The sequence below is a fragment of the Streptopelia decaocto genome (genome assembly GCF_964273445.1).
Source record: "Streptopelia decaocto genome assembly, chromosome: 11".
In the NCBI taxonomy this organism is placed as follows: Eukaryota; Metazoa; Chordata; class Aves; order Columbiformes; family Columbidae; genus Streptopelia; species Streptopelia decaocto.
Genome location: NC_138666.1, coordinates 9,896,268 through 9,921,071, shown reverse-complemented (window position 1 = coordinate 9,921,071; position 24,804 = coordinate 9,896,268). Strand labels below are relative to the sequence as shown.

General features: G+C 41.5%; 2 protein-coding genes across 2 annotated transcripts; one reads left to right on the top strand and one right to left on the bottom strand.

Moving 5' to 3' along the window:
- The first annotated feature begins 3,833 nt into the window (after positions 1 to 3,833).
- On the top strand, positions 3,834 to 4,943 carry PPP1R3E (protein phosphatase 1 regulatory subunit 3E). Its single transcript, XM_082062343.1, has one exon. The coding sequence runs from the start codon at positions 3,896 to 3,898 to the stop codon at positions 4,850 to 4,852; it is 957 nt and encodes a 318-aa protein (XP_081918469.1). The 5' UTR covers positions 3,834 to 3,895; the 3' UTR covers positions 4,853 to 4,943.
- Positions 4,944 to 17,359: 12,416 nt separating this feature from the next.
- Positions 17,360 to 24,774, bottom strand: GCSH (glycine cleavage system protein H). The gene is made up of 5 exons (XM_082062686.1): positions 24,633 to 24,774; positions 20,997 to 21,076; positions 19,745 to 19,808; positions 18,074 to 18,205; positions 17,360 to 17,489 (listed from the first exon to the last, which is right to left on the bottom strand). The coding sequence occupies exons 1-5, from the start codon at positions 24,751 to 24,753 to the stop codon at positions 17,392 to 17,394; spliced, it is 495 nt and encodes a 164-aa protein (XP_081918812.1). The 5' UTR covers positions 24,754 to 24,774; the 3' UTR covers positions 17,360 to 17,391.
- Between the last annotated feature and the right edge of the window lie 30 nt (positions 24,775 to 24,804).

Genomic DNA, 24,804 nt, shown 5'->3' with positions numbered 1-24,804 from the left:
TAATAGATAAAGACTGCATATCCTGGTTAGGTGAAGATAATATTTGATACGGAAGATCAATACCATTGTTCTTAAACAGAATACTATTTTTGTTTGTATTACCTAGTTCTGATCTAGCACTTCCCTGAGATGTGACCAAGATATTTTCTTGGAGAAATAAATAAAGTCTGAGTCAATCACTAATGTGAAATGGTGTGGGAAGTTATTTTTGAAGTATATGCATGCAGAGCAAGCGTATCACGCAAGGCTTACAACTGTCAGTGTAAATACCACTGTCAGATTCGGGTAGTCACATATGATTATTACTCCTGGGTGATATTACTCTCTAGTGTAACACCTACACAATTCATCAGCTTCGGGAGAGCGGCACAGACACAAACGAGAGCAGAAGCTGACCTTTCCAATTCACATACTGAGTCACCACTTCATCTTGAAAGCTGATGTAATTGTAATGCACTTCGCCTTTACATCCCTTTTATCTTCCCACAGTTCTCATTACTAAAAATAAACCTGTTCTGGAAAGTTGAAGTGCACATGTGACAGTGCCCACTTTGGATAAGCCCCGGCTCTCAGACACTCCTCCCTGTTAATGGTTCCATCATAGTTCTGCCTAATGCTCCCAGCGCCCGCCTCTGCTTTCTCCTACATTACCTGGGGCCAAGACAACCGATAAATGCAGCAAAATAAACCTCCCAGCTCATTGCCTGCACCAGTTTTGCCTTTTTCTTTGCCAGTCATTTAAATCTCAACCAGAGAGGGGACCCAGCATCTCTGTTCAGTTAGTTGGAAATTCTCAGGCAGATTTTAAATGCAATTTGGCATGACAGAAATGTCAGGGTCACTCCGTGCTACATCGGCAGAACAAGAGGCTGTCTCTACAATTTTTGATGTCAGCTGGAAGATGCAGAGATGGGTCAACAAAAAATTATTAGGACAAACTTTTATCCTATGACCATGCTATTTAAATCTGCAGAGGGAGAGGGATCTGTAGGAATGAAAACAATGCCCGAGTGCCATTTCCTAAGTCTGTCAACACTGATTGTAATGTAAGACCTTCTGCTTTTCTTAGCCTATAGTAGAGCAACACTGTATAGCCCTAGAATTTACATTATGGCTGCTTTATTCCTGCTGACACCTTCAAAACTATCATGTCACAAAAATACTATTTTCCAGTGAAAAGATAATATATATTTCTTTAAAGGGGCTAGCTAGGTCAGTACTAATAATTTCTTTATCAGCTTTGTTGTTGACAGTTTATTTAGAAAAGAGCCTTGGATAATGTCCTTAATGTTTCACTACAAACGAATGGACGGATTAGACTTTCAAACTTACACGTTCAGAATTTTGTGAACTAAATTAAGATAGAGAGGGGGTGGTGTATGATGCCTGCCACTGCATATATTAAGCCATAGTTTCTGTATGTGTGGCAGTGCTCGCTCCCTTCCAAGGATTTCAGCATTTGCTGTGTACAAATATTTACAGTAGGCGAAACCAAAAGAACTTCCTTTTACAAATGGTGCCCGATGCTTCCTATTTTGAACTTGTGCCACAGTTTCCACATCACAGAGGGTGCACAAGGCTGCAGGCTATTTGAGGGAATGTCCGTGTGTATCCTGGTTTAATTTCAGTGCCCAAAACTTTCATTTACTATGTCTGTCTTACATTCATCAAGCGAGGAAGACACCCCCAGAAGTGAAAGATGTCAGTCTTTGATTTACCAGCTTTGGGGGATCTGTATTTTCACCTCAGTTACACGAACTACATTGCTTAAAATCACCAGTGAAGAAAGCAGTTGGTGTTTTGTTGTTCTGTAAAATATTACCAAAGTTGTAAAAGAAGAAGCCTGAAAAAGCAAGAGTTTATCACCAGAAGTTAAGCAACTAAACTTACCAGAAGGCAGGGGAAGTTGAACTCTGCTAAGGCACCTCTATTGTGTAAAGTACAGCAGACGCGAAATTACTCCAAACAGTCGTGTTCCCCACATGTGCCACAAAGGCATATCCAAAATGGACTGAATATGTAATCAGGTTTAACCCAATTTAGTTTATTAGTTCCAATAGTTTCCCATTAGTTAAAAAGTGCAGACTTTGCATATTAATGTAAAAAATAAAGATCTTACTGTTTCCTGGTTTTAAAGGAAAATTAACATCAGTAAAAACAAGTGTTCATTCCTTAGAAAATTTTGATTACGACAGTTAGAAATGACTTTTAAAATAATTTAAATGAATGTAGTCTTAAAACTTGTTCAAACAATTCTTTGGACTTGTTATTTTTCTCCCTCAAATCAGTATGAGTGGATGAAAACCAAACGTGTTTATGGTATTTTCCTAAAATCCTCATTTCTGGGAGGGAGGAAAGAGGCCTGACAAATCTTTCCCGTAGTGTGTGTTAAAGGACAAGTGAGACAATATTAAGATCCTGGGCTACTGATTTTAGACATAATCCTTTACGTTATTGCTATTTAATTTTGCAATATCTGTGATCATCCTGTGAATGTAAGACAATGGTGCGACAAATCACTGGGAAGCATAATGGTGTCAGATTTAACACTGCTGGGAACATTTTTTCACCCCCTACTTAGGAACAATCTGCCATTTAAAATATTTGGAACCCAGCGGCAATAACCTAGGAATTGTTTTCATACTTTTAAATAAAGGAATTAAAGCTGATAGTTCTACTATAAGACGGGGGGAGCTTTTCCCGGTGTTCTGGTGGGTTTTTTTTTAACTCTTGGTCTTTACCAGGTTTACTTGTCCCATTCTTAATCTCATGAGCCGCATTTCCACTGCCAAGACTTTCAAAGGAACGCCAAGTGTTGCAGATAAAATGATGAAGGTGTAAAACCTCCTGCTCAGAAGCTAAATCAGAATCACATGTCAACACAGTTCAGGCTCAGTCTCTGGCAGGATGGCAGGATCATTGGTTTTAATGCAATTTACTAATTAAAAATGAATACCAGATTACGGATAGTCTGGAATGAAGTGAGGTGTTAAAATAGTGTTTTAACTCCCTGAACTGTCTGCACCAGAGTTCGGTTCTCATTAAACTATAATTCTTTTGAATATTGCTTGGCAATTATTAAAGACTCTTCCAAAAAGTACAAACGCGGTTTATGTTTTATAACCAGCCCTCTGGGTTCAGACTGGAGCTGCTTTTACTACAGACGGAAATCTGTAGCAAGGCTGCGGCAGGTGTATTTTATTCAGCACATGTACTGTAAACGCATTACAGCGGATTAGCTGGATTTCTTCCTTTAAATGTACACTGTGAGATCCAACTTGCAAGCCAGCTGTTTCTTACCGGCCCGTTTAATCTGCCAGAGCCCGGCTTTGGCTCTTCCTCCGAGCGGCTATTTCTGTAACGGATCGGACGAGGGAGCGCGCCGCTATGAATTTTAATGTTTCCACCGGGGAATCCCTCCCGCCTCCTCTTTTTGGATGAGATCCGCCAGGAAAGACCCAGAACACAGCGAGGAGGAGGAGGCGGACGGTGCGGCAGCTGCATCGGGGAAAGCGGGAAGGGGGAGCGGGGCCGGCAGCCGCGGGGGTGTAATTAGGGAAGGTGGCGGGGACGACGCCGGGGCGGGCAGAGGGATGGGGGAGGAAGGATGACTCGGGGCGTATTTCGCTGGCTGACCCCGGCACGTCAGCAGCGGCAGCCGGAGCGCCGCGGACACATGCACCCGCCGGCATCGCCCCGGGCCGGCCGCGACGGGGACAACGCCGACGTGAAGCCGCTGCCCCTGGGTCCAGGCGAGGGGCTGAGCCCGCGGACCGGGCGCTAGAGCCGCTCTCCATCCGCACGCCGCGCCCCGAGAGGAGGGGCCGGGAGGGAGGGAGCCGGGCGGCGGGCCCCGGGCCGTGCGCTCGGTACCGGCACCGCCGCCGCTCCCCACATGGATAAGGCGGGCTCGCTGCACACCTCGGTGCCCACGCCGCCGCCCCGGCTCTACCTGCCGCGCAACTTCAGCTGCAGCGCCTGCCTCTATGGCAGCCTGGCCGAGCAGTGCAAGGGGGGCTGCAGCCCCGACGGCGACACCACGCCCACGCCCGTGGTGCGGGAAGCGGCGGGGGAGAAGCCGGCGCCGCCGCCCCGCGGCCGGGAGCCCTCGCTGCCCGCCGTGCCCCCCAGCCCCACGCAGCGCCGCCGCGCCAAGTCGCTGCCCACGCCCGGCGACCGCAGCCTGCGGCCGGCGCTGCAGCAGAGCCCGTCTCGCCGCAAGACGGTGCGGTTCGCCGACTCCCTGGGCCTGGAGCTCACCTCCGTGCGCCACTTCTGCGAGGCCGACCTGCCGCAGGTGCCGCTGCCCGCCCCGCCGCCGCCGCGCACCGCCGACCTCTTCAAGACCAGGAAACCGCCGGCGCTGGGCGAGCTGGAGCCGGTGCTGTTCGGGCCGCCGCCGCCGCTGCTGGAGCCGCTCTTCCCGCCGCAGCCCGGCGCCAGCCCCGGCTTCGCCGAGCGGGTGCGGCAGCACAAGGTGAGGCTGGAGTGGGTGCGGGCCGAGCCGGCGGGGCTGCGCGGCGCCGTCCGCGTCCTCAACCTGGCCTACGAGAAGGCCGTGTCGGTGCGTTACACGCTCAACCGCTGGGCCAGCTGCGCCGAGGTGCCCGCCGCCTACCAGCCGGGCGGCCCTGCGGACGGCCTGACCGACCGCTTCGCCTTCCTCCTGCCCCTGGCCGCCGCCGCAGCCGCCGCCGAGCCCACGCTGGAGTTCGCCGTCCGCTACCGCGTCGCCGGTGCCGAGTACTGGGACAATAACGAGGGCGCGAACTACCGGCTGCGGGGCCGGCAGCGCTTCCCGCCCACCCCCCCGCAGGACCCCGACAGCAGCGCCTGGATCCACTTCATCTGAGGCGCGGGGGGCGCCGCCTCCTGAGGGAGCCGCTGCCCGCGGGGGAACGAGGAGCCCCGTGGGGCCGGCGGGCCGGTCCTGCCCCCGCTGAGGGCCCAGGGCCGGCGAGTCCCCTGGCAGGAGCGTTCGGCACCTCCCCGGCCGCCCTGCCCGCCCGGGGGTCGCAGCCCAGCGCAGGCCTCCTATCCAGCCGCTTCTCCGTAAGTCGCCGGAAGACATTTTTCTGAATTTTGTTTACAGATGGATAATATATTTTCTATTTCACTAGCGATGTCGAGGGGGAACCTTCCAGGCTGTGGCGGGGTTGCGGGCAGGGAGCCCAGGGACACCTTGGTCCCTGCTGCCCAGCCAGGCCCTGCGGACGGGGGCTGCGGGGGATTTGCAGAATTTGCTGGTCAGGACCAGGATCCACAGGTGCAAACAAATGCTGTCGGGTGCCTGGGGTCAGGATCAACTGCTGTCACCTCTGGAAACACAGGGAGTGGGGTCACAGAATGTCTGTCCAACCGTCCGGTTTGCCTAATCCTGCTTAAGCAAAGCCTGGCTCTGGCGAGGTGCTGGGCCCGTGTTCAGAGCCGCCCTGGCCCATTCGTGTTCATTGTCCTGCAGGGTTAAGGGTCAGATCACAGTTCTGATCCAAAAGCCAAGAGTATGGATGCTCCCAGATGTAATTGTGTTTCATTATGCTGTGAAAATGATTGATTGGTTCAAAGCAAAGATATATTTCTTTTAAAAATTTTAACTCAGTCAGCTGTGTTTAAGCGTATTTAGAAAAGAAAAATAGCGTCACGTAGTAATTGAAATGCACCCCACTGGGAGATGTTATAAAGCCTATGCTTTGTGTTATAATTCGCCTGGTATGTTGTAAACATGTGTCAGGATCTGATGGTTGTTTCCCTAAGATTGGTCCCAAAAAGCTGCTTGTGCTCAGGTCAGCAGGAAAGTCGTGGAATTGCACCGAAGGAACTAGAGATGTCAAGGGCTGAATCCATAATTTCGGTCTGCACCCCAAGCAATACTTTCAGCTCTATTTCTGTTAACAGTTTAATTGAATTTATTGTGCTTAGGTGTCAGTGCAGGAGCCTGCTTTCTGAAAAACAAAATGCTCCAAATTGTTCATAATAATTTCAGTAAGTGGCAGATTTCACAAAGCTGGCTAAGTTTAGTCAGACAAATTGAAGAGAGTCATATTGTGCCATATAAGATATATCAACGAAAATTGCAGAGCTTGCTGACTTCTGCCTTCAGAGATATGTTATGAATTGTATTAGCAGTAAATATAGTATTTTCCCTTTTAAACTTGATTTTTCAAGAGTTCGGCTGAACACAGGTTGTGCTGGTGCCAAATAGGGTGCAGATTTTCCAGGTTGTAGAGAGGGATGTGTTTGCACCAGTGTCAGTGTGATATGACTCTGAAGATCAGGTCTTTAATGTTTTGGATCTTCTGTGATTGTTTAGGAAAGAAATGTGATTTTTAACTGTGGTTTTGTGTCCCTTGAATGAGTTAAGTGTCCCAAACAGTTTAAGCAATGTTGAGTTCTCACAGAACTTTTTGATTTTGGTGGAAGTTGAGAGCACTTTTGCCTCCCAAGGGTCTGGTTGAGTCAGAATAATTAAAGTTACAAATTCTGGGGGGTTGAAAAGGGTCTGGAAAGTTGGCAGGAAAACAGTATTTAATTAAATTTCTCTAGACTACTGTTTCTGATTTAATAGAATATCAAGAGTAGGCTTTCTGTAGTATTAGTAACTTGGTTTTAATTTTCCAGTAAGTTTTTTAATCCCTTTGTTTTTAATAGAAAGAGAATATAAAAGAAATATGCTGTCAACATCTCCTGAGTATTTAACATTTTAGAATATTAAGGCCCTGATCGTGCAATAAAGCAATCCTGTATCTTGCTAGTACATATTTATACAGCTAGAACTGTAGAACTAGCATCTTAAAATGTTCATGGTTAAAGCATATTAAGTGGTATATTTAATAAAGAAAGCCCAAGTGTCTTTTAGTTCAAGTTATGTTTTTTAGAAGAGCCTTAATACCGGAGAGAAGGAAAAGGACTTGTCTCCATTTGAAAGCACTTTGCAATCTGGTGGAACTATAGCCAAACCTCTACTTATTTATGTGTTATAGCTTTCTAAATCATTTCTTGCTTGGCCTTTTTCACCCAAATAGTGAACCAACAACTGTCCCGTAGATTGGTGAAAATGCTTGGAGGAAAAACAGTTTCTAGGCATTTTGCTTCTAAAGATTTAACAAGTTTTCGTGTTTTAATGGCTTTAGAAACACGAACAGTGCTAAAACCGTTTTAAATAGTGAATAACTCTAATTCTAGAATTTCAAAATTATTTTCCAGTGAATGGCACTTTTCATTGTGGTTTGATTTCTACAGCATCTGCAGGTCTCTAATCATTAAAAAAAAAAAACAAAACAACCTCCTTATAGCAACTGTGGCTTAAACTTTTTAGATTTGGAATACCTGAATGGATGTACATGCATTGCATACACTAGCAAGTTATTGTATTACCCATTTTTTTATCACGACTTAGGTGAAATTGCTGTTGCTCTCGGTTGACATTTTGTCGGCAGAATTGGGCTCTGGCTTTATAGATATTATTGCTCTTTTATTTATGACCCCGTTTGTCAAACACAAATCTGAATATTAAACCTTTTAAGGATGGAGTGTACCAGAAGAATGGTTTGCAAAGCAGAGACTCCTGAGCTTTCAGCAGTTAAGCCTGTCCTGAACATGACATTTAGTGAGTAGCTTTACAGGCTTGATCACAGATTATCAATGATGTATGTGCAAGTCCAGTAAAATGTATGATCTTCTAGAAGTTTATATAAATACCTGCTTTTTAAAGCCTGGCAAGGTAAGGTTGTGCCCAGTCAGCTTCGACTAGGCAACGCTATTGATCAAGTCTGTGGAAGAATTTCGAGGTGTTTTAATAGAAATGTATCAGTGGTATATGCCAAAGCTGCGCTACATCGGTTACGCATTTTCACTTCTATCACATCAGTTTATTTCCAAGCAAGATTTATTCATATTTGCAGGAACATGTTCAGTTGCAGTGGTCGGGAGTGCTTTTTCCTCTGGCCGTGTTCATGTGCGGTTTCCAATCCTTTAGGTTTCAATCTGATGCTTGCTAAAAGCGTTGTGATAAACAGAAATGAAATAAAATTCCCCAATAATGATTATATCATATTTATACAAGTGATGACTTGGAGGAGGAAACACTGTGGTGGAGAGGAGAATTTTCACATTGGCGGGACGTCAATCATTTTAATGGGAGCAGGAGCAAACCAACTTTTAAAAATTCCATTTCTGAAGAATATAGTTCCACAAAATGAACTTTCACAGGCAAAGTGAAATATTTGAGAATTTTTAATCCAACCTTTTTCCTGGAAAAAAATATCAGCTCTTTGTATTTTTATTTGCATGAATAGAACCCACGCCACCTTCCTTTCCAAGTGATACTAGAATGGCTTAGGCAAGGCAATAATCCTGAGGTCCTGTACTTCATTTTAGAGTGAATCCTTCATTGCTTATGTCTCTGCAGATGTAAAAACGTGTCTGTCATTTATTGTGCACAGTTGTAGCTTTATGAAATGTGCCATGTTATTTTATGTGCAATATAATGATGCAGTGAGTCAAATTGTACTGTATGTCTCATATACATTGTTGTTTGCTGCTTCACGCTTCAACGGGTAGATTTTTTGCATGTGATTCTATGCCTTTCATGGCAATATTTTTGAAATCTACCCTAATAATTAGAAATCCTAAGAGTAATCAGAACTATTAAGTGACTGTAGATGGAATTTCAGCTAGATAAACATATTACTATTTATTAGCGTACAATCATTAACTGAAGCTGTCGTACACATTTCAAATAAATGTACATAATTTCAGGTAATTTATTTTTTTCATCTTTTACCATTTGCAAGTAACTTTTTGATGTGGATGTGCGTGCCCGGGTGTCTCAGGAAACAACAGAAAAGGTGCACGCTCTTTGTTTCAGCCTGTGTGAGGGGAAAATGTGTCACTTGAGTGAACAATTGTCTGTTCATGCGTAAGCGTGATCTCTTTACAGACACATGAAATGTTTTTCTGCAGCACCAACAGGCAAACATCTGCTAATTCTGTATCTTAATGTAAAGTCACCCACAGAAATACACAGAAGCTGCTTTTTAACATATTGTTAAAGAAATTTTTATGTGCCTTTCAACATTTCCTAGGAAGAAATTTCACGTGTTCCTTAGCTCTCTTACCAAAAGCTCGATAATGGCTTTGTCATTAAAAATAAATTTATACTAAAAATATAATAGTCAGTTCTAATTCTTGATACATTCTCACTTGTGCCGGAGATCCTGTATCTGTAGCAGCCAGAAGAATTCAATCATATTTTCTCTTATTACAGTGAAATTACAGTCAGAAAGATGTCTTCCTGGTACACCTGTGCAATTCTGTACTTAAGCAAAAACCACCAACTGTGACTATAGTTACTATAACAAAATATATTTATTGTATATATTCACTTACACAGATATTCTAAATATATATTCTATCTGAAACCAGAAGTTCTAGTTTTTTATGAAATCTATTTGTGGAGACACGGTCTTTTCAGCTTTTACTGTTATTTTTGAGCACTGAAATTAAGGTTTTTCGAGCATAAATTGTTTAAGGTTAGAAGTAAGTATAGTCATTTTTGCTGTGAAATAATTCTTTTTCGAAATAGCCTTATGTAGAGCTGTTCAGTATTTCTTCTAAATGGAAGATGGTGACGTTTTTCCAAATGAAATCTGTTCAGGGAACTGTACCTGTTTCAATAGGAAGGTTTGCTCAGGGTTGCCCTGGGATGGTGAAGCGACAGGAGAACAAGGGACCCCCTTAAATCCGTGTGTGGGGTTGAGCGCAGGTTCCCTGAGCAGAGGGGACGCTGAGCTATACAACATTGGCTATCGGTTGGTCTCCTCCTTTATCCAACTTTAAAATACAACTTTTATTTTTTGACCCTGGATTTTCCCATCTTGTATTAATATCTTCTTCATCCAGCTGTCCTGGCTTTTGTTTGAGCTTTCTGTTGTTGAGAAAGTTCTGATTTTGTTTTTATACAACATAGATTATTTTACATTACATTTTTGGGGAAGTGGCTGGAAAGCTGTTTTCCTTTCAATTTTAGTTTTTTATTCTGCGTGCTATTGTATATTAAAAATGTCCTTGAAATAACACATGCACTAGTGATTCCAAAGAATATAGCTAAGAAAAATGTCAAATGTGAGATGTGCTTTTTAAAAACGTATGTGCTTCGATTTAGTAAGGCAGGGAAAAAGACGTAGTCTCCCTTGCAGTGTATTAATACCAGGGATTTCTTTCTATGCAATATTATGGTGCACCTGTTTGTTGTCGGTTTCTTTTGTTTGTGGGTTTTTCGTGTGTCCGGTTCTTTTGTTTTTTTGTTAAGGATTAACGTGATCGGTATAGTTGTTGTACTGGTGTGTTGTGTATAGAATGTTCTGTTAAAAATGTCACTAAGGAAATGGAATGTCTTAAATAGTATTTTATATTTAGGCTCTTTTTTGTCCAGTCTGACTTCACTAAATCACAATCATACTCCTTTGAATAACAATAACAAGACAATATTTCATAAAACTGTGTAATGAAGTCTCCTGCGTTACACTATACTCTTTATCACCTTCCAGGACAAAAAGTTGTGTTACTGTTGTGAGTTTTAAAGTTTTTGTATCTCTGTATTTAAAAAATAAGCCAAATTGTATGATCATTTTAAATTCAAAGAGCTAATATACATACATGTTTTTAAAGCTGATCAAAAGTAGCAAAACTGTAATTGGTTGGGATTACTCCCAAGTGCAGTTTCTAAACTGTGGTATAACAAATGTTTGTGTACGTCCTGGAACTGGCTTGGTTTTAAGGTTGATATAAAATTAGTATTGCCTGGGTGCAAAACCTGCCTGCATCTGGACTGGAGTCCAGGGGTACTGCAGGGACATCGACTGCTGTGACAGAAAATTACGGTTCTTGGCGTGGTTTAAGCAAACCGAACTCCCTTATAGTGTTACACAGATTATTTCTCTCTGTAATGGAGCTGCTGTCTGTTGAGGACAGTGTAACATGCAAGTTTTTATCACTGTTTCCTTGAATTACCTTGAATTGTCTAAAAAACCCCACCAAGTTCTTCCTTAACTATGTACTTAACTAGGAAATTACTTTTGGTTATGGTTTCTTCTACAATATTTATATTTTACCAAGTAATGTTTGTTTCTAATGTTTGTAAAAATAATGTAATGTCACCAAATGTTCAAAATCAATGTTTTCTAATAATGCCTTGTAATTTACCTAGCCTTACAGTACTTCAGACTATTTTCCACCAAAACTGCATCTAGTCACTGGTTGTCACAGTTACGAAAAATATATATTTATAAACCTGTAGCTTCTAGCTGTCATTAAAGGTTAATGATACAAATTGTGAGCATGTGGTGAATGTAAACCTCTTTTTGTTTTTTTTTAACTGACAAACCATGATTGTACATATGAAGACACAATGTGATGTACCTGCACATCTGAAGACAAGTATTTAACATTTGGGCCAGATTTTCCAGGAGACTTGTCTTCGGGCAGTCTCCATTGAGAACGTTCTCTATGGAAGCTGCAGTGTATTGAATTATGCTGGGAATCTGGTCTTCTGAAGTGTAACCATCTTTCAAGACAAGATTGTCGGTGGGTGTAAATATATGCAGCTGTCTGTATAGTCTTGTGTTGTTAACCTTGTTTCAGACATAGTTTAGCAGTCTGTACTTCAGAACAGGACGTCTGCACCAGCTGGTCTTAACTTTAGTCCTGGCTTTGCATCATTTTGGTTGCTGGTAGCAGCTGAAATGTTCTCAAGTGCAATTCAGCATTTAGCTGGTAAAAGCCTGTGCTCGGTGCTGGAAAGTACAGCAATACCAGCCCTCGGGAGGGGAGGGAGCGGCTTTCATAGAAGGAACAGATGAGATGTGTGAAAAGAACTGTGATTTTTATTAAAAAAAATAACAGTTTAAATGTATTGATGCTGAAGGAGGTCTAAGCCCCATGTGTATTCCGCAGTAACTGCAGTCGAGCTGTTTCTTTAACCAGCATGTGCATTTTCCTCCACTGGTGATGCAAAAATTGAGGCTATCTCGCTCTTAGGTACATTAATTGCAAGGACTCTTCCAAATGTAATTGCTGAGTTCAAAATATCTATTTATTTAATTATTATAACTCACTGGTTTTCAGTCTTTCACTGTAGACAGCATCTTATCTTAGGAAGTCAAGAACAGTTTTTAACCAACACTTTTTAAGCCTTCTCTATAATAGATAAAACCCATACAGCCATAAGGAGAAAAAATGTTACACATTTCTTCTCATGTAATTAGTACAGCTTACTTTTCTATATTCTTTCAGAAATATCTGCTTAGCTGTCTCTGTATTATTGTTAATATTTTCATGGATTTCTTTGGAAGGGCAAAGTAACTAAAACATAGCCCCAGATCTCAGTTTTCTTCCAGAGGGAATGTTTTTTGATTGAACATCTATCTAATCTTTTAGTTCAAGTAAAAACGAACTCTTAGCTCACATAAATTACAGAACTATTTTCTTAAAGTGCCATTATACAAATATTGGACTGTAATAATTAGAATAATAGAATGTAATTTCCCTTTCCTTTTTGGTAAGGCATATGTTTTGAATTGAAAACTGCTGTTAGGCTTGAGTGATCCTGAAGTAATGAGAGTACAGTTCTGGGTGAAGATTATAATGAAGTCATGATGCTCTAAAATGGGAAAAAAAAAAAAAGTATAGTTTTACATTGTTCTTTAGTCTTGGATTAATTTTTTTCCCACTCTTACATGGAACAAAATATGACTACAGTAATTCATCTGATTATTAATCAGAATTACATACACTAGATAGTAATTAATAATAAGTGTTAAAATGTATGAAGTATTCACATAATAATAACAATCCTTGTTTCTTATATTCCTCTCTGGGCACTTCTTGGAATCCACCAGCAATTTTTGGTCTGACTGATGGGTTGAATTGGCACAGGGGACATTGTGTTGTCCTTCAGTTTATCTTTAAATCCGTGGATGGTATGGGAGGTAGATTAAAAAAATTCCTATCAAAGTTTAGAACAGCTGAATTTTCTTCTTGGCTGTCTAACATGTTTACCAGGCAAACCTGATGTAGGAAATGCCCCTTAGTCTAACAGAAAGCTGCAAAAATGTTTCAGTTGTAGATGAGGGTGATACATTGCAGAAGAAGAGCCATGCGATGGTGGTTTTACACCAGTTATATCACGGAATTGCCAAGAATGCTTAATTCTCTGTTATTTTCTCTTGATGCAGACCCATGCAGTGAAGAAGGGAGAGGAGTGATGGCTGAAAAACAAGTGCTCTTGGGTCCTGAGAAGTGCAGACTCATCCTCCTGTCTTGTGGATTGATTTTCATGGTTAGAGAAAGGTACAAGTGCTGTACCTGCATTAAAACACATCTCAAAGCAAAATACATTCAATAGCATAAATAATTAATCACCATAAGCAAATGACAAATAAAGCAGCCTAATAGCAGAGGATGGCAGACACTTGCACTGCATTAAAATAGACCAGGTCTGCAGTGACTGAATTGTGCTGTGTCAGGGAGAGAGGGACATCAATACCGTGAGACAAACCCGACCATTCCAGGTACCACTGACTGAATTCTCCTGCCAAGGACAGTTCCTCTAACACTTTCTCAAGTAGTGTGGGGGACATGGAGAAAATTATAGTGAGGACACTCCTAAGCTGCTCTCAAAATTTGTCTGTGTTACCTGCAGCATCTCCTGCTGGTAATTTACACAGATGGACATTGCTCGAGAGTCCTTCAATACTGACACCCATGAGACCATATTCCCTGGGAATGGCTTGCCCAAGGGTGCTCAGTTTCCATCAGTCCAGTCCCATTTCCCCACTAAAACACCTAAACTGGAAAACCTGGCCCATGGGCCTCCTTACCATGCCTGTTCAGGCGTTCAGTGTGCCACCGTGTGGCGAAATTACACAATAATTTATTTTTAAACTTGCAATTATTTAAATAAGCATGTCTCCATTTGACAAGCTGGGGCATTCCACCCACTGGCGAACTCGTGTTGTTAATTAATTATGCACCCTTCTTAGGTTTTTCTTTCTCTTCTCCAAAATATGCACTTTCCTTTGTCTCTTGCGTGTGATGACTCCCAGCAGCACAACAGAAAAGCCTCACGCTCTCAGCTGAGGATCATTCTTGATTGATTTATTGGCACAGTTGTGTTTATCCACATGACTAGGCTGACAAGAAGATAGATGTTACATCCTTTATGTGTCAGTTTGAAGTATTAAAGCTCTCTGATGGGAGCCATTGCTACAGGAAGATTGTGAATTCCTGATCTATCAGTAGGAAGAAAAACGAAACAGGAGACACCAGTTCAGGGAACGCTGGACATTGAGATCTGCGGCACTGCTAATCATCAGAGCTGCTTAGGTAATTGTCTTATTGCTAATTAATGACAGTGAAGTTGACATCACCCTTATTTTATGCTCATCAAAACATCACCATTATTATTTGGTTTTGATTTTTTTCCCCTCTGGTGAGAAGTAACAATTACATGATATGTATTTATGTACATGATGAGTCAGGGAGAGGCAGCACTTAAATGGTAGAAAACCAGACAGAATTTGATGTATGCGATCTTCTCAGGACTGATGTTGATAAAATCCTAGAAAACTAAATATGGATTGAAAAAATTATTTCCAATATTAGCTTTTATTATTCAATTAGATAATTTGAGGGATAAAGAGGTTGGTACTTGAGGAACAGAAGCGAAGTGTGTGTTGGCAAGAAGAAAGGTGATGATATAATTAACCCCTAGGAGATACAGAGACATAACTATTGGTTGTTGGAGAAGTATGGAAATCATAATTTGCCATAAAACAAATCTCTCTACTGAGTCTGTAATGTTTAGTATCCAGTAATTATGAGTGTTAAGTTCTTAAGCTCGGGATCAAGACTTGAGAGGTCACAGATAAAGTGGTTATTTTGTAAAAAGTCATCTCCTTTACTCGTTTTCTGTAGGAGCACACACTGGTGAATGCATTCTTTTGGCAGCGTAATTCAGGTAGGTGAGTGGATTGTAGAAAGATATCAAAATATTTGCTCTGATAAACATCCCTTGACCTAAATAACTGCAGAACACTAGAGCTCTCAGTGTAAACCACAAAAGAAAAGCACCTAAGTATTATTGTTGCTATCTTAAGAGGAATTGGGAGATTTAATGAATCACTTTAAGGTCATATAAAACCCTAAAAGAACTAGGGATAGAGAGGTTCCTGGTCTTCCTCGTTAAGCAAAAGACCATCCATTTTCCAGCCATACACCATGGACAAAAGGTTGAATTTTGTTTTAGGGAGTTTCTCCAGAAAGTTGTTATTTATCTGTAACTAACTCATGTGTAACCTTATGAATGCTGCTAATACACAGATGAGGGCAAAGCTTCAGGAAGAGCTCAGATTTGCCAGTTTTACTGTTCCGTAGGGGATTACAGAAATTACTAATTCATGTTTTATTGATCAAAAGGAAAGAATATAAACATTTTAAGGGAAAACATTTCTAAAAATGCATTACAATGTTCTGGACTAACCTTTAAAGTGAGATCCAAAACAGTCATATATTAGGTGGCAAGGAATGAAAGGCATGTTACTCTCTAGTGTAGCTGAAAAAAGATATGGTGGAAGAAACAGTATCATATTGAAACAATTTGATGCATTCCTATCTCCATTTGACTGAACTCCTTCTAATTTGAAACAAACTTTCTCTTTGGGAAGTGCCCAGGGGGGTCTAACATCCCAACCAGCACAGGGAGGCTGCAGACCAGGATCAAGCTCCCAGCACTCTGGGCCATGGACGTTGTCACAATAAATACTGCACGATACCATGAATAATGGATCAGTACTGACAGTTTTTAAAGCATTTACACTAGGTTTACTGGAGCCTTTTGTTTATCAGGCACTGCCAAGTCAGCACTCCCATGGAACAGTCAAACCTGCTCTTCCCTCTCAGTCACTTTGCAGTTTAACTCCTATGGAGAACATAGTTTTATCTTAAAAACACGGTGGGGTCTCTCTTGGCAGGGCTTTTATCTCTGACTTGTGCAGGAAAAATTAGCCCTTAGCATTTGGAGATAAAAAGCCACACCAATTACTTTGACATCACTTCAGATCTTAAAAGCCAGCCCTACATTTTTATAACTAGAAAGGTTTTTGATAACCTGCGGTGTATTTCTGCCCTTTAGCAGGGCTGTGCTTTTGAAAGTAACTTCCAAAGGAATACAAATTTTGCCTTTGTCATCTTATATGGATTAAACGTTCCCCTGCTTCCTCTTAGATCAACTTACAGATACTTGGTTTTCGCTCCTGTTACGTGCTTAGCTTCTAATCACTATTTTCAAATTGCAGAAAAAAAAGTTTTAGACCAAAACTCTGCTTACTATTACATTTTCCTAAAGTGCAGGTCTGTACAAGTCAACCAACCCCTTGGATGTCACATAACTTGGAGTGCACTTTTAAATATCAAGTCTAATGGAATGAGCTGCTTTAGTTTACTGGTCTGCAAAGCAAAAGTTTTATTTTCATTCTGTGATGTCCTTACTGCAGTGTGTCTACTTGATCTTAAAGACACACATGGATACATTAGATGTCAAACTATGACTGATTACACCATTTTCAAAAGTATCTACTCCTCTGAAATCACCACAACTGCTAAGCACAAGATACAGAATTCCTTAATTATTTGTGACATAGGTAGTGTTTACCAGACAAAAAAAATACAGCCTAAACGATCCACTTGAGAATCTTGATAAACTGTCATTGCATGAATTTGCATACAAGAAAGGACATAAATCAGAAGACAAGGACCACACCTTTGTGCCTTGAAAGCAGAACTATTTGATTACATGGGAAAATGAAGAAAAAACATAAAGGACTAATAAATTCCGTAATGAAGTAAAAATCCTGAAAAGAGGTAGTTGATATGGCTTCTTTTTTGGCATCATCTTTGCAATTATAATTAGGAAAGATATTAGGAAGTTAGGGAAACACTGCTTTTCAATATCTTGTGAGTAACAAAAAAGTATTTAAGGGAAAGCCATAGTCCGGGTTACAAGAACAGTCAGGTGCCTACAACAGAATTACCATATTAAGGCTGTTGTTACTAAATTTGATGGTCAAAGGAATCTTGGGAAGTATATATTTTAGCCAAAAAAAATTGGTTTCCAAAATATCATAGATAACATCCTGAAGTTAAAGAAATCAGTTAATTTAGAATAAAAAAGCCCTCGCAAGTATGCGGATGTTAAACATTGTTATTACTGCAATTATTATGGTCTGTATATGGGATCATGAGTGGTATTTTTCAGGTTGCCAAAACTGGATGTTCTCTGCTGATTGATGACAAATGACACAAATATTTTATCTGGATTTATTTTATTATTCCAGCTCAGTCCTCAATGGATTTTATGTATTTCTCATAGGCATCTTCATTCATCAATTCATCAAGGTCAGCAGGGTTTTCCACAGTCATCTTGATAAGCCAACCTGTAGTTAAGAAATTAAAAACAGTTGCTGATATCCTACTAGAAAGATTCATTGATGTTATTGCCTTAGGAAAGTACTCCCAGTGGGCACAAAGCCCTGGTTGATTCAACAGGACTTCTTGTGTAGGGAAAACAATGTTTCGATACTTCAAGGAAATGAACAAGCAACCAACCAACCAACCTGTTGTAAGAAATGGCATTTTGAAGAAGAAGAAATGGCATCAGACCAGTTATCTGTTATAATTTAGTACTGTCTCTGACAGTGGCATTAAGGACACTGTCTACAAAGAGTAAAAGAGCCTGACCTCTCAGTGTCATGAGCTTTACAAGAGCAAGAGAAATGCAATTAAGGGAAACAGATTTAAATTCAAATACAGTCTATGTCTGAAACAAATGCACTGTAAAGAAGTTGTCAGCAAAGACAGGACTACAATAATACTTTCATGTTACATTTTATTCGGCTTGAACTATATTCAATTTATGCCTCTATACCATTAAACCAAAAGAACTAGGAATTGCAGAGCCGTGTGTGATAGCAAGAATTCAGGCAGTATTCATTATTGAAAGATAAAAATGACATCTTACCATCTTGATAACAAGATTTATTGACAAGCCCTGGATTATCTGCGAGGGCAGCGTTAACATCAGTCACCTCTCCTGAGAGAGGCGAGTAGAGTTCACTAGCAGCTTTCACACTTTCCAAGGCTCCAAACTCATCTGAAACACAGAGCAGGATCGAATGCTTTTAAGAGGAAAATGCAAAGCGCTTTGGTTTTAGTCAGACATTCTGGCGATGACCCAGACATTGGAAGAAGTGTCTTGATCTTGAGCAACAAAAACTGTCAAAAATACTGAAGTCACCAACTTTATGACAGTGATCAGCAGTATTAAATTTGATGTTCACGCTCCTGAATGATTCTGTGGAACTTGCGTAACACCAGCTAGCTGGCTACTACAGAAGAGATGGAAACTTCTTACATGTGGCTAATCCTTTGAGTGAAGCCCTACAGCCTACAATGTGATACCGGGTTAGAAGGAACAACATGCAGCTCTTGCTGCAGGAGACCTAAATGTGCCTTTTATCTACAATTTAAACCTTTTTTCTATATAATTTGGTTACAAAATACACACAGCCACTTTTTTCTTCAGAAACACTATCGAGTGTTACACTTGCACTCCCTGGAAAACACACAATAGCATTCAGAAGCGCCCCGCTGGCATCACCCCGCGGCTCTTCCCTTTCTGCTGTGTTTTAGGCAGTTATGGAAGCGGTGCCTGGAGCAGCATCGGTGCAGCGCACGTCTCGGGCCTGAGCAAAAAAGTCAGAGGCTGGAGGAGCATCAGCACGAGGGATCCGAGAACAACATGCTCTGGAAAAGCCTGGAATCAGACTAAGGCCAGAACGGGTAGAAAAGGGAAGAATTAAAGGGAAATTAAATTCCTTCAGATGAAACAAAACTACGAGTTGGTTAATTAAAGCCCTGAACAGAAAAACCTTTTGTCCAACATTCACCATTCAATGCGACGTAATAGATTTGGCCTAAACAGTTCCATCCAGACCTATTCCACAAGAAAGATGGCAAAAGAAAGGCCTGCTAGTTTACCTCAGTAAATCTACATTCTTTTTCTGCCACGTCTGAAGCTAATGACAATCTTCATGTACTAGCAGGACAGCTCTCCATGTAAACACAGGAATAAGCTTTTCCTTTTACCTGTTAATACTCACTCTTCTTTAACGTGGAAAATTACATAACTGAATTATTAAGAATGTGACAATCTGTACATCATTAATGAGCAAAAACATGTGTTGACACCCAAAAATTACTGAGTCTGCATATTCATAGAAAAATTAGAGCTTGATATCAGATGTTTCACATCATGCAACTTGCGAAATGTGTAACTGCAGAATTACAAATAAGCCAGCCTAAACACTAGCAAGTCCAAATCAAAGCATAAATGTTGTAAAAACAGAGCATAGATAAAATTATTACAAAAAGATATTCTGAATATCTCATTTTTTAAAATAAATGTCTTCACGGTATAACAAGCAGTTCTTTCCTGCTACCATTCATGGTCTGAAAGTGAGAATTCAAAATTAAAGCTGTCTCTTATAGAAATACCTGCATTTATTTTGCATTCAAAAGATTTATAATGAGATTAAGGAACATAAAGATTACTTCATAAAATTCATCTTTGCAAATGGAGAATGGGATGAGTAGAATAATTATTTGATTAGAAATCAGAGCTGAAACTTACCATGTTTACTCAATTTTGTCCCAATTTCTGGAAGACTGCAGTAAACAACATCTCCTAGTGCTTCCTTAAAAGAAAAACAAAAAGCATCAAAGCATACATCAAAGAAACTATACACAGGAGAGATCTGTAACACTAGAATCTGTGTATAAGTAATCTGTCTCTAAATCTAGTTCTCATTAAGGACTGCATATTTTTTTCAGTTTTTAAGCATTTAACTTGAAAAAGCTATATTGTTATCAAGCCCCAAATACCAAATTATTGTTTATCTATTAGTGTTAATAACCCTCAGGCTGAGTACAAGGTTTATATACAGATTTCTTCAGACAGAATGAGAAATAACATCTGCTCATCTTCTTAGCAGCGTTAAGTAACAACTGCTTTTAAAGGACAAAGTTTCCAGTGATCTGGGGGAATTCTCTTTCTGTTACAAAGCACAGAGCATTTACTTCCAGTGCAATTTAAAAGAAAACACAGCGATTTCTCCCCAGAGGCAGCGACAACCAGAGAGCTGTTGGCACACAGTTTGTCCTTACGGACTTAATAAGGAGCCTTATCACCATAAGAATCGGCTCAAGCAGAATAGGCTTCTGCCCCTTCACCCACAAATGTCTCACAAAAGACCAGGGACTTTATAGAGTGTTAGTGTTATTTACACAAAATTGAGATTATGGGAAATGCCACTTGTCCTAAGAAACATTAATTCCAGTTCACTGGTAGCTTCACACATTCTGTTTTTTTAAGCTCCTGAATTTGCTTGTGACTATTCCAAATCAAGTACTTGCGCAAGAGTAAAACAAAAAATCCAAAGGAATTCCCATTCTAGAGTGAGAAACACATGCCGTGTTGTACTTCTAGTCACAATTGTTCTTTAGCCAGAGGGATTGCACCATATTCACATTCATGGGAAAACTGGCCTAAAAAGTGCATGTTCTCCTCTCCACACAGCCACAAACTCCTTGGGCCTGTAAGAACTGAAGTAATAAAGGAGGTTTTACATTCTGCTGGACCATTAAGTTTCTCATCAAGTTCAGCTCTCCATAGGCTCAATCTGAAGTGATTAAGAATTGATCCAAGTGGTGAAGCAGCATTCACTTCACAAATAACGTGACAGATCCAAGTCCTAAAATCATGCTCAGTGTATAGAATATGCGATTAGAACAATGAAAAACAGAGACTGTCCAAAGAGCAAGGACAAGAGCAGGTATGCATAAATAAATATTGCAGACTTGGGTAAGGGGGGAGGGATCGATACCTGTGCAAAATTGCTGATTCCTACTGTTCCAATGCCATTTTCAACTGATACCCATTCATGCTTGTCTGTGAATTTGCGGGCTAAAATGAAACAAACTTGATATTTCAGAAATAAGTGACATGTTGCTCACTTAAATACAGTAACACATTTGCAGGCTTAAACTGGGGGGGTCTTTTTTCTGAGGTTAGTTCTGTTTGTTTTTCTTGGAAAATATTTTAAACAGCACATACAATTTACAGAAGCATTTTATTCTGGGGCCAGGGTTAGGGACAGGCTAGAAGCTCACTAGGTGTTCTGCTCAGAGTATTATTCATTCTGTGTGATCATCTAGAGACTGATAAAGTACAGGAGCAAAAGGAATTGTTCCACTTTAAACAAAAATATAAAACTAAAGCATATATGTGTACTTTACTCATAATTATGCATTTTGACGACAGCATAGCAGCTTTTCAAGAATATTTACTGTTTCTGACAACCGCTTTATTATTCCTGGGAAGGCCAGTGTTAATGACTTGTTAGAAACCGTGTCAGCATTACAGCATCTCATTCAAAGTACTTGAATAGAACCATCAGTTGAAGTAAAAAAGTTGCAACCCAGCCAGCAAAAGCGGCCTGTTCCCTTCCCTCCCCGCTGTTTCCTATAGAGTCTATTTCTCCCTGTGTAATGTTGTCACCAACGTATGTAAAATTAAGGCAAATTAATACAGGGCAAATTAATAATGCAACTCATACAGGAAAGTGTTAGGGAAGAGAATGTGCTCCCTGCTCACACTGTTCCCTGTGAGAACACAGTAGTTATTCTGTACACTTTGAAAATAAGCGGACTCAAGACCCTGTTAAGCCTTTTCACAGCAATCTACAATCATACATATGTTTTAGATCTCTAAGATTCAGGGCAGCTTGTACCAGCTTTTCTTACAAGCAATTCTTTTTATAAAGTCATACAGAGAAACTTTAAAAGAAGTGAAACAGGCAACGTTTTTCTTGCTAACTTTTTACCTAGAACTTTTCTTACTCTGTGAATTTTCAACCTGCTTTGTCTGTTTTCTCACCTCCATAGTTTCCCCATAAATACTTTCTTCCTTTTATTTTTTATTTATTTTAACTTTTCACGTGAGGCACCTATCCGGTCAGGTAAGGGATGTTTCAGCAGCTGGAGACGACAATTTAAAGAGAGCTCCCTGTGTGATAAGTGCCAGGGGAGGGCAGCTTGACCCTCCTTTGGAGTTCAAAATTCTCCTTTAGGCTGGACTCCTTATACCCGCTGGAGAAACTGCACCTCTGCAAATCCTTGTATATTTTCTAAATTTGTACGTGAAGGAAAACAGAAGTTCTCACTGCAGACCTTCTAAAATCTTTCCACTCAAACTCAGTCATATTTTAAGCTGTTTCAAGTGTAGTGATCCTCTTATTTATGTCTGAACACGTGTAAGAGAAGCAAGTCTCAGGTAAAATGGTTTGTCTTTGAAGGCGGCCAGAGTTTTATAGACCTCAGTAGAGCAAGACATGTTTTTGTAAGTACAGTGCACAAAAAAAAAAAAATTGAGTAAAATACAAAGTATTTTTCCATTAAATATCACTCAACCCCCCCCTAGGAATTTTAGCTGGTATTATTTATACCTACATAAATCTATCAGAACACGTTCTAATGAACAGGAGAAATCAAATGTCTTAGATAATTTTAGGTCAAGACATTAAACACATGGGTAATAGGAACTCCATCAGAAATGAGTAATGAACCGTAAGAACAGAGAATGACACAAAATCCCAAACCCAAGCTGAACATCTGTGACATTACACATACCACAAAGAAGCCAACCAATATCTTTTTATGTAGGATAATAATATTGTATAAAAGTTGTTTATAAAGCAAGGTTAAAAAAACCCCAAAAGATAAAACGAGAAGACTTCCATGATCAGTTCTGACCACAGCAGTAAAGTGTTCGCAACAGCTGGAAGAGCGCATCAGCTTCTTGTAGCAAAAATTTTAGAAAGTGAAAAATGAAAAATTCTAACCCTGTAACAAAAACCACTGCAAATAAAAGGTCAAATTAAAAAGAGTTAATAAGTAATCTCAAAATTTGAACTTTGAGCTTATGTCACCAGGCCGTTAAAATAAATCAAATTTAATGAATTTAAATGTCAAAGCATCCCAAATCTCTTCTGTGAGCATTCTTTTTCAGAGCAGCTAAATTTGCTCTGGCTTCATTCATTTCAACATGACACTGGTTTCAGCTTAACTAGCACATTCTGAATTCAGCCCTTCATTTAGTTTAGCCTGCCTCTATTAAATATTTCATAAATATATACCTGAAGCGTGAAAGAAAACTCACACCTCCACAAAGAGGCATACAAAACTTTTCCTCTCTGCCTAAAACAAAAGCATAATTTATGTTATTCCTTCAAGTTATATCTACAGAAAAACAATGGGTATATTAAACAATTAGTGAAAAAAGCTTAGATCTTGATTCAATTTGCAAATAATAACTAATAAATGTTGTTTCATTCATTTGTAGCAGAAAGCAGTTAAACAGGTTAAAAGATTATCTGGAAGGAAATTTATGACCTCTTTGTAGTGACAGTCATTACTTTTATGGCATATTCTCCTTCTCTCCTACCTTTGCAACATTAGTGTCTTGTGAAGTGCCACAGGTTCTGTCTGTCAGACTTGTGTAGCTAACTTTCATTCAAAGAGACCTGTGACAGCAGCAGATACTTGCAGAATTAACTACCTTAAGTGCAAAACCACAGCAAGCACTGATGTGCAAACTCACCTCCTGCCTTAACACTCCTGCGGCTGCACTGCGCAGGGGCTGGTGACACCAACCCACGCTCCTTTAGCCCAAACAGCCCCAAAACCCTGAAAATCCGGCTGAGTTTTCCTGGCAGCCCAATCTCACTGCTGGGGCTGCCGCAGAGCTGCCCTCCGGCCCACCCGGCTCTGCCGCTGATGCTCCTCAGAGCTGCCAAAAAAGCTGTTCCAGAGCGACGAGCCGAGGAAAAGCGAACCGCTCTTTATTTCTCAAGTTTGTTTTGTCCACGCTTGGCCCGCTCAGCGACGCCCGCAGCTGGGGCCAAGAAGGGGACAGGGCCACTTTGCTGAAAAACTGCAGCGTGGACGGGAGGTTGAAGAGTTTTCTGCCAAGGGAGGGAGGTGACCCGGCTCCTCACGGGAGCGGCAGCTCCAGAAGGGGCAGGTGGAACCCGCGCTGCCACGGCCAAGGAAGCGCTGCCCGTCCCCTGCGGCTCCGAGCCCTTGCAGAGGCTTCAGCCATCTTGCGAGGCTTTGCCCCGTTCCGTGTGGAAACCCCCGCACCAGCGGCTGCAGGGGAGCCGGCTCGGGGAGGCCGCAGCATCCCCGTCCTCCCGGCCGTGCCCTTCCCGGCCGCACGGACAGCCGAAACACAGGGCAGGTACCCGGGCAAGGACCGCTGCACCCCGGGAGCGGGCAGTTTAACCAGGAGGGGGTCATCTCAGCCCTCCCCGGACCGGTCGCCACCACTCCCCCGGCGGCGACATCCACAGACCGGCCCGGCTGCAGCCCACCCACTCACCCTCCGCTCCCGGGAGCCCTGACACACAGGGATCCATGGCGCCTCGCAGAGCCGAGCCGCTCTCCCTCCCGCCGCCACTCACCGGACAGCACCAGCGAGCTGGTGACCAACCTCCGGGCCGCGGGCACCCGCAGCAGCGGCGAGAGGCGCGGGCAGCGCGGCGCCAGCACCGGCCCGACCCGCCGCAGCGCTCGCCACGCCATCTTTGCCAGGGGCGGCGCCGTGCGGAGCTCCCGCCTCCCGGAGGCGTCGTC